This window comes from Carcharodon carcharias, chromosome 19, assembly GCF_017639515.1.
Source record: "Carcharodon carcharias isolate sCarCar2 chromosome 19, sCarCar2.pri, whole genome shotgun sequence".
NCBI classification, from domain to species: domain Eukaryota; kingdom Metazoa; phylum Chordata; class Chondrichthyes; order Lamniformes; family Lamnidae; genus Carcharodon; species Carcharodon carcharias.
In genome coordinates this window covers 39,957,143-39,967,755 of record NC_054485.1, presented here as the reverse complement: position 1 = coordinate 39,967,755, position 10,613 = coordinate 39,957,143, and the positions used below count along the sequence as shown (strand labels likewise).

The 10,613-nt window shown below is 40.9% G+C and overlaps 1 protein-coding gene across 1 annotated transcript; it reads left to right on the top strand.

Annotated features, from left to right (window-relative positions):
- Nucleotides 1-1,597: 1,597 nt before the first annotated feature.
- On the top strand, nucleotides 1,598-9,589 carry LOC121291763 (gap junction beta-3 protein-like). Its single transcript, XM_041213285.1, has 2 exons — nucleotides 1,598-1,915; nucleotides 7,583-9,589. Exon 2 carries the CDS (start codon nucleotides 7,611-7,613, stop codon nucleotides 8,373-8,375), a length of 765 nt encoding a protein of 254 aa, XP_041069219.1. The 5' UTR covers nucleotides 1,598-1,915; nucleotides 7,583-7,610; the 3' UTR covers nucleotides 8,376-9,589.
- Nucleotides 9,590-10,613: the final 1,024 nt, after the last annotated feature.

Genomic DNA, 10,613 nt, shown 5'->3' with positions numbered 1-10,613 from the left:
GACTTGAACCCAGATGATGTGCTCAAGCCTCTGAAGTTGTGCTTAAACACACAGCCCACTTACTCAGAGATGAGGTTACTATCAGGGAAAATATTTCACCTTTTGTACTTCCCTGTTTTCTCTTTCTGTGCCTGAATAGCTTACTAATTTTACTTCCTCAAGGGCTTAGAGATCAGGAGCAGGCACTCACTATGAACTTTATAATCTAAAACAATTGCTATCAGTGGAACCTGTCTGTCAATTGCACCACGTAGACCAATTACCTGTACTGCACCAGACTGCTAAGGCTCAGCAGGTCAGACTGAAGAATGCCACCAAACTCATGAAGGTCCATGGTTACTGCCTCTTACTTAGCTCCACTGTTTGGCATATGAACTTTGAGGCAATTCTATGGTCAGAAAGTTTAACCTTTACTGATTCTACCGGTCAAAATACGGTTTGCTGACCACTAATATGAAAGAAAAATGCTGTGGATACTGGAAACCTGAAATAAAATCAGAAACACTCAGCAGGTCAGGCAGCATCTGTGGAGAGAGAAATAGAGTTAATAGTTCAGACCAATGGCCTTTCATCAGAACTCACTGATCTTTTTGGGCTGAGTCAGGCAAAAATATACAATTTTTGTAATAGGATTTTTATTTGCTTGACTTTGTTATGTTAAATTGAAGCTATGGGAATCATCCATCATCCATTCAGCTCTAGAACATTGTTGTGAATCCACTTTAAAGGAATGAGTCTCCTCTCTGTTGCCTGTAAGGATTCTGAATGAAGCTGACAGCCTCCACCATAGTACTTAAGTGGCTTTGCCTTCAGTTGCCTAGGCCCCAAGATTTGGAATTTCCCCCTACACCTTTCTGCCTCTCTACCTCTCTTTCCTCCTTTAAGGCAATCTTTAAAACCTGCCACTTTGACCAGATTTTGCTCATCTGATTTGAATTCACCTGATGTAGTTTGTTTCATAACACCCCTGTGAAGTGCCTTGGGGATGTTTTGTTTCATTAAAGGCACTATATAAATATAAGTTGTTATTATTGTGGTTGTTGGAAAGAGCTCACCGCAAAGAAACTTCCACAAACTCAGCCCTGAACAGGCACTGAATGGCATGTTTTCCTCCTTTAGCTAATTCTGATAGAAAGAGGAAAATTAGACAGGAATAAAATGTGGAACCACCACATCGTGCCAATTCCGATTTGATTGGCAAAACTGGGGGGCTATAGAATGAAACTTCAAAATTGTCAGCTTTACTCAGAGAGACCACAATGATGCGTGGTAAGGGAAATGAAAATGCCAAGCTGGGGTCACAGGAGATGTTCTGGAGATAGATTTGCTGCACTTCCGGCTAAGGTAGAAGGAGCTTTGTCTAATATTTAGAGTATGCTATAACTGAACTGGAGAGTTTGAAACAATTGCTGGTTGTAAATGGTTAAAAAGAAAGTTCAAGCATTCTGACTGACAAGCACTTAAACTGTCCCCTAAGATAACGTGCAGTTGAAACACTGTCCCAGTAAATCAGCAGTTTTGTACCTTTCCACATGTAATCTGCGTGTAGCAAAATAGGAACTAAGTCTCCACCACTTAAAAGCCACTGGCATATGCTTACTTTCCAAATAAAACAGAAAAACCATTCTAAGTACTGTGGGTTTTAAACCTGTGGGAAACATCTCGTGCTAATGACATCTTGCTTGTAAATGCGCAGTGTATCAGCAAACACCCCTATTCTCTGTCACAACACGTATAGGAGCACTTACGTCTAGACACACCCATGAAAGAATGTGGGGTAGCAATATGAGTAAAATTGAAACCCAGCCAAACGTTTATCGGGGCGTGGAAATTGTTCGAAATACTTCAGCTTTCAGCTAATTCCGTGTTTGATTTAGGTTTTGGACTGGGGACGCTGCAGCTGCTGAATTCTCTGGTAAGTTTTTCTGAGCACCCTTTCTGTTGTGTATTTTTACGTTTCCACCTTTTGCCTGTCCAAAATCAGACATGGGACAAGATAGAAGAGATGAACCCTGCCTTTTGAACACTGATCTTTGTTTTAGCTGGTATTGTAAATCTTTTAAACTCCATTATTCTCATTTTCACATGGTGAGTTACAGAAGTGGCACATAGAATTTATATCTTACGGAACTCAGAGTCTGATCAGCATTTTAAAGATATCCAGTCCACAAACCAGACTGTTCAATGAAACATGAGTGAAGCCTATACCCCTAGAAGTGCACTTACAATTAATCAACAATGAAGTATCTCCTGAATCACAAAGAAAGATCAATCATGTAAAGGCTTTTACCCTCTTTTGACTTTTTTATAACAATGTTCGCTGGAGGGACATCGAGTGCTAATTAAAGACAGGTACAGTCAGAGAAGCTAAACTGCAGTTGAATGAATTCCAAAAGAAAACATCAACTAACTTTAAGCAAATTTGCTCCAAAAATCAATCTGGCTTGTTTATCTTCACATCCGTACCTCAGGGGAACTGGTCTCTTGAAGCTAAATCGTAGGAACATAGGGACAGGAATTGACTGTGATAGACAGGAGCAGGAAACGCTTGCTGATCGTACCTCTGTGGAATACTGGGCTTACTATGTGAACATACTATACCAATGTCATACAAATATGTACAGTTTTAAGTATGTATGTATATATATACTTTTAAGTACATATGTATATGTATATGTATACTTTTAAGGGATTCCTCTAACAGGAAGTCCACCAGTTTAAATAATTATTTTTATATATGTTTGATGGGGAAATGATGATAGATTGCTGCATTATTTATTATTGATTGTTTAATTGTATTTTAGTTTAGAAAAAACAAGAGAAGCACTTTAAGAAAAAAGATCTCTAGCAGTTTGCTACTGATCACTATCATGTTAGCACAATTTTCCAAGTAGTGTTAAACCAACTAAATTGCACCCAAATACTTAACATCACCCCTTTAATTGATGGAAGGGGCTTAGTGAACCTTTTCTGAAAACAGTTTCTTTCCAGCTCTCCTTTGGCAATTTTGCACATAATCAAGACTGAAAAATTGTTTGTTCTGATGCCTTTTAAAGCTGTTTTAAAGCTAACTGATGGACGGTGTATGCATTCCTCCCTGAATCAGCAACGAATTGTAATTTAGCTGTAATTTAGCTTTGGCCTGAAATACAGGGCTTTTGTAGAACCAGAAAATTATCTGGGTCCAGTGGGTTGGGAGATTTGAATGTAGCTGCTGAGTTTCTCAATAACACTCAATATGTTGACAATTAAAACCCTCTTGTTGAAAGGTATACTTGATGTGTGAATGAATCGCCCTTTGATTGTTTTTCTCCCTCTTCCTTTCGAGATCATTCTCTCAGCGTTCGTTGAGAAGGGTTTACTTCAATATTAATTTCACTGTCTAAGATCTGATATGGCCCCAGAACTGCCAATGTGAATGGACCCTGGGCAGCCCCTATATTGGGCAACAGTTGCTGGTCCATCGCTGTCACCATTGACGTCAACTACATTGGAGCACTTAAACCACATTAAGCATGCCAGCCATTTAAAGGAAGTTCAAGTAGTTGCTCACTCTATGTTATAGCATAATTCCTGTTCCATTTAGTTACCCCCACTCCATTGTCCATAGAACTCTTCTGATTGCTGCTTTTGCCCATTTACTCGCTGTAGCGGTGACATTGGTTAAAATTGTGCATTTCAACTAAGTCAGAAGGTGATGGGTTCAAGGTCCACTCCAGAGATTTGACGAGTGCAATGCTGAGGGAGGTCTACATTGTCAAGGGTGCTGTTATTTAGATGTGACATGACAAACCATGGCTCCGTCTGTCCTTTCAACTGAATGTAAAAATGACCCATTTCAAAGAAGATCAGGGGAGTTCTCCCCAGTGCCCTGGCCAATATTTATTCTTCACCCAACATCACGAACACAGATCATCGGGCCATTACCATCCTGTTATAAAAACAGACAATGCTGGAAAAACTCAGAGGGTCTGACAGTATCTGTGGAGAGAGAAACAGAGTTAATGTTTCGAGTCTGTACGGCCCTTCTTCAGGCTTCTTCCAGAGGTTGTGAAAGTTGCTTTATAAATATACATTCTTTCTTTTCTTCAGCCCAGTTCAGCCCAGTAGCTTTGATTTCAGATATAAAAACAAAAAAACTGCGGATGCTGGAAATCCAAAACAAAAACAGAATTACCTGGAAAAACTCAGCAGGTCTGGCAGCATCGGCGGAGAGGAAAAGAGTTGACGTTTCGAGTCCTCATGACCCTTCGACAGAACTTGATTTCAGTACAGTTAAGATTTTCATTTATGTAGCACATTTAATGATGTCTAAAAGACTTTTACAGTCAAGGAAGTATTTTTGAAACTGGGCACAGCAAGCAGCCACAACCAATAACATGATCATGACCAGATAATAAGCTTCAGTATTGATAGGTGGATAAATATTGGTCAGGGCACCAGGTCAGAACTCCCCTTCTCTCCTCCAAAAGAGTGCCTATAATCTTATGTGTCCACCTGTGAGAGCTGACAGAGCCTTGGTTTCACATTCCATCTGAACAACTGCATCTCTGACAGTGCAGCACTGTCAGTACCGAGAGTGTCCGCCTAAATCTTTGAGCTTGAGTGGGACTTGGACCCACAACCCCCTAACTCTGAGGCGAGATTGATACCAACTGAGCCACAGTTGCATTGTGAGCCCAACACACAAAAAAGAGCTCGATACCTTTCCAAAGCACCTGCATTTCCTGCACTGTAATCAAATCGAATATTTCACGGTGGTTAATTGAGTGGAATAATAAAAAAACCATTTAAGGTCAATGGGGTCTTTAATACACAATTTCAACAGTTTATACTGTCACGATTCGCTGGGGATAGTGCGCAATAATATTAAGCCCTGCTGTTCCCCGAGCCGCGACAAATGTGAAACGTTTGATCAAACCACCAGATTGCCCCAATTCACCCAACTGTTTAATTTAGATTAACAGAATACGAGCACCAGGTTTGTAAACCTAATAAGTAAATAATCGTTTATTGAACAAATTGTCTTTAACCAGTGGTAAAAGAAAGAAATGTGAACTGCTAATTTTTAACACTATAACTTAAACTCTACCCCCTTCTTAAATCCCTTTACACACACATACAAGGCACACAAAAACATGGATTAACCAGTTCAATAGCACCAATTCCAGAGTACAGGCTTCAATGGGTTGATTTTGATCGATATCTTCCAAATTCTTTCAGCTCTTGTTGATGACACAAGGTGGTCTTCCAGCACTTTCGGTATTTAGTTCACTGGTTCAGCACTTGCTTTTCAACGTCTCTAACAGTGATTTTCCCCCTTTGCTTCTTGACAGGAGTTTTCAAAGAGGGAGCAGAAACATGAGAAGAGAAAGCCAGCTAGCTATTATTGTGGAATTACTAGAATCTTCCACACACAGGAGGGAGAGGTTTTAGGTCTTGTTCCTTTCAGGCTAGGAGCATTCAGCTGCACTGCCCTCACACAAAACCTGGTCACTTGGTCAGGGGCCAATTAAAACATTGTTGCCAGGTAGCTCCCTTGGTCCAGGACTTCTCTCCGGCACCATCCTGTCTTTCATGGCACACTCTGTACCAGGACAGCAACATTGTATATATCTCTCGTCCTGTTCCAGTGGACATGTCTTTCAATCTTCAGCCATTGTAATTTTAATCTCCAGTCCAAGAGAAAATAAAAAGAAACAAAAACAGAAAAAGCTGGAAAAACTCAGCAGGCCTAACAGCACCTGTGAAAAGAAAGACAAAGTCAAAATTTCAAATCCATATGACTCCTCTTCAGAGTTAATAGGAAATAAAAATGTGATCAAATTTATACTGTTTAAGGGGGGTGGAGCAAGTGAAGCTGGATAGAAGGCCAGTGATAGGTTAAGGCACAGGAGAGGTTGCCAAAGATGTAATGAACAAAAGGACAAAAGGGTGTTAATGATTATGGTACTGGCTAAAGAAGGTGCTGATGGTGGCATTAAGGTCAGAAAGCAGAATGTGATAATAGCAGGACAAGGGTAAGCACTCTGGAAAGAACAGCGTGAACAAGTGACAGATGATCCTAGTGGGAGTGGGGAGGGGGGAAGGGACGGTGGTGGGAAAAAAAATCGAAAATAGGATAAAAGGTGGGGATAAACAATGAATAAAAATTAAAATAAATACAAATTAAAAATAAATATAAATAAAAATAAAAATAGATAAAATTAAAAATTTAAAAATAAAAATGAATATTGAAAAAAGGGGATAAGAAAGGGGTAAGGATGGAGGAGATAGTTCATGGTCTGAAGTTATTGAACTCAATGTTAAGTCCAGAAAGCTGTAAAGTTCCTAATCAGAAGATGAGGTGCTGTTCCCCCAGTCTGCGTTGGGCTTCAATGGAACATTGCAGCAGGCCAAGGACGGACATGTGGGCATTACAGCAGGATGATGCGTTGAAATGGCAAGCAACAGGAAGGTCTGGGTCATGCTTGCGGACAGACCGAAGGTGTTCTGCAAAGCGGTCACCCAGTCTGCGTTTGGTCTCTCCAGTGTAGAGGAGACCACATTGGTAGTAGCGAATGCAGTAGGCCAAATTGAAGGAGGTGCAAGTGAAGCGCTGCTTCACCTGAAGGAAGCGTTTGGGCCTTTGGACAGTGAGGAGGGAGGAGATAAAGGGGCAGGTATTGCACCTCCTGTGATTGCATGGTAGGGGGCCTTGGGAGGGCGATAAGGTGTGGGGGGTGGGGGTGAAAGAGAAATGGACCAGGGTGTCCCGGAGGGAATGGTCCCTATGGAATGCCAACAGGGGGGTGAAGGGAAGATGTGTTTGGTACTGGCATCATGCTGGAGTTGGCGGAAATGGCAGAGGATGATCTTTTGTATGCGGAGGCTGGTGGGGTGAAAAGCCAGGGCAAAGGGGATCCTATCATGGTTCTGGGAGGGAGAAGGTGTGAGGGCAGAGGCACAGGAGATGGGCTGGACACGGTTGAGGGCCCTGTCAACCACCGTGGGTGGGAAACCTCCGTTAAGGGAAAGTATTTCTAATAAAGTTTCTTCCTTAATAATTCTTTGCAGACACACGAAAGAGTGCTGGACCTGACTCTCCCTCCTCCTCCCACTCTCACATGTAGCGTTCAGCATTACTGCTTGCGTTCCATGCTGGGCAGGCCTTAATTGGTCTGCCTGCGTGAAATTGCAGTGCAGAGCCGATTGCGGGTGGTGATCGGCACAGCAACTGCCCCCGCCCACTCCCACAAAGCCGGCCTGGCCAATGAAAAATCCTGGCCTAGTCTGTGCAACTTGTCCATATGATTTAATACTTTCCATCCAATATATCCTTCCTGATTTCAGTACCCCAAACTAATTGTACTGCTCTAAATGGGATCTAACCAGGACATTGTATAACCTAGCATAAATCTCACCCCTTTTTTAATTCCAGGTCCCTCGAGATGAAGGTCAATCCCCTTCCTGTGTTTGGGGTTTCACTGTGCTACCCATTCTGTTCACCAGTATTAAAATTTTATCGATCTTGTTTACTGGCTGATCAGCTGAAGAGATAAAAAGCAGTTGTTATATCTTTTGCTTTTTTTTTTGTTTTTAGGTTGACGAGTTAATAGATTCCAGGTGCAATGGACTGGGGGACATTACAAGGTGTGCTCAGTGGCGTGAATAAATATTCGACCAGATTTGGACGGATCTGGCTCTCGGTAGTCTTCATCTTCAGAGTATTAATCTATGTGGTGGCAGCGGAAAGTGTGTGGGGTGATGAGCAGAGTGACTTTGTATGCAATACCCTTCAACCTGGCTGTCCAAACACTTGCTATGACCATTACTTCCCCATCTCCCACATTAGACTATGGGCTCTGCAACTAATCTGTGTCACCACACCTTCTCTGCTGGTTGTCTTGCATGTCGCCTACCGAAAGGAGAGGGAGAGGAAGCACAGGCTAAAATATGGACAGAATTGTTCCCAATTATACAAAAACACAGGGAAGAAACATGGTGGGCTCTGGTGGACCTATCTGATCAGTCTGGTGTTTAAAATTGGGTTTGAAATCGCTTTCTTGTATATACTTCATCACATTTATAATCGTTTTGATTTGCCTCGTCTTGTCAAGTGTTCCATGTTCCCCTGTCCAAACATAGTTGATTGTTTCATTGCCAAGCCAACTGAGAAAAAGATCTTCACATACTTCATGGTTGGAGGGTCAGGTCTTTGTACCATCCTCAACATTTCTGAACTACTTTACCTAATTTTCAAACGATGCTTTCAATGTTGCCACAAAAAAAATGAAAAGGAAGAGGTGAGCATGTCAAGGACAAGGCGAAATTTAATTCGTAAAGATGTTCTTGAGAATGGCATTAGTTTAGAAGAATATAAACACAAGGTCTAACAAGCTCTGCTGTAAACCAATATGAAAATCATTTTTGTTTACACACTTTGGAACAGCTTAACATGAACAGAACCTGCTTGGTGATTTCACCAATAACAGATGCCATTCCAGCAAACAAATGGAACTATGAGGGCAAGTCTGCACAAAGCTATGTCAGACTGGCTAAGAATTAATAACATTCACACCAAATTCAGTATGACTCTCATCTTTCTATGTCTGTAGAAACGTTTTTCACTGTAACCTGACATTTTGACCAAGTGTTTGGAACAAGTGTTTGAGTTATCTCCAGCTCAGTAAGGCTTTCAAATCCATATCTGTACGATGTTATACCAAAGACATGACATCACTGAGAAGTGGGAACATTATTGAAGTTTGCATAATCATTGGATCAGCAGAGGCATGAACTGTGAGAACATTACCATTGGATAAGCAATGATATGGACAGCCTTTTTATCAGTAGACAGACAATCGAGGATCAGGACAAAATATATTCACCAATAGGATAAAATGGACATTGACACAGCATATATCACCATCAAGCAACAAAGTGAAGGGCAGAGCACACATCACCACTGCAAGATTGAGAGTTGTGGTGCTACAACTATAGGCTGGAGTGTGTTCAGAGAAGAAGAATAACTGCTGTAAGTTTTGTGGAACTATCACAAGGAAATGGAGAAGCATTGTGAAAAATTATGAACATTCATGAGTGGATTTCATGAGATAATGGACAAAGTTGCATCATTTGATGCACAAAATTCCAGTAAAAACAATCACAGGAAATCTTGTGGATAAAAATGGGTCTTGACTCAATCCCATAAATCCATGGGCCTTATTGTAAGTGGACACAACTTCACAAAGTGATTCCAAAATACTAGTTAAAAAAATACTCCAAAATTACAAGTTATTAGGAACAGAGCTTGATCTAGATAATCACCATTAAATATGACTCCAGGATTTCGGCACAAACAATCTAAGCTGATAGTTCAGTGCAGTACTGAGCTGACAGTCCAGTGCAGTGCTGCACTGTCAGAGGTGCCGTCTTTCCATTGAGAACTTAAAAGGTCCAGTGTGCCCTTTTAGGTGGATATAAAAGATTATATGGCACCATGTCAAAGAAGAGCAGGGTATTTAAACATGACAAATATTTATTCCTCAATCAACATCATAAAAACAGGTTGTGTGGTTATTATTAAATTGTGAGATCTTGCTGTGCACCATTTAACTCTTGCATTCCTTACATGACAATATTGAATACACTTGAAAAGGTATTTAATGGGGTGTAAAGCACTAAACACCATGAAAGGCACTATATTATCACAAATGTTTCTTTTTTCCTTCTTACAACTTGAGAAAAGTGACAGTGAACATTTTATTCAAGATTCATGAACAAAGTTGCTGCCGTTGTTAATTATCTGGAAAAATGTTGGATCAAGAGGCAGGGAAAGAGGGATATGGCTAGATGGACTGATGAAAGGAGGGCCTGGTTTGTAAAGAATGTAGTGCTCACAAGCCCCCAGAGCGCAGAGGGAGGAAAAAGAAAAGTGTATCACTGCCAGAGTAGCAGCCAATTCTTATTTAACTGAGATAAATGTAAAATGAGCTGCATATTCACTATTGAGTTTTACACTGTCACATGACGAGCTCCAAGCTCACATTGCACTTTGGCTTGTCTTCTTCCTCAAGTTCTATAATTATTAACATTAAGAGGATGTGATGCCTTGGAGCTATGGCACAATTTCAAACCAGAACACACATAAGGATACCAGGCTTAGTAATGTGCACTAGCTGTAAAAACAACTGGAAACTCATGTTGCTGCACTGCCTGCAGACAAAGGAACTGCAATTTTAATCAAAATGTTCCTGTGTAGTATATAGTGTTTCCATTACCATTCACTTATCATTGGATTTATTTGAAAACTTACACCATAGTACAGCCACATCTAGTGTACATCATTAATCATGGTGCAGAAATTCCAGATGATTACAGCCTTTAAGTGCCTTGCGCTGTGTTATAAATTCCTGGGATTTCTGTGCTGCTCCACAGAAACCCCCATCGAAAATGTTAAACAACTAACTAACATAGCTCCGTCCTCATTCAAATCAATGTGAGAATGAGCTGACTGAATTAATGCTACTGTGATCTTTGCAGTCACCTACACATTACAGAGTGGCAATGGAGGGCTCAGAATCAGAAAACAATTCAATCATTTATCAGGGTTGCCTGTGGGTAAACACTTT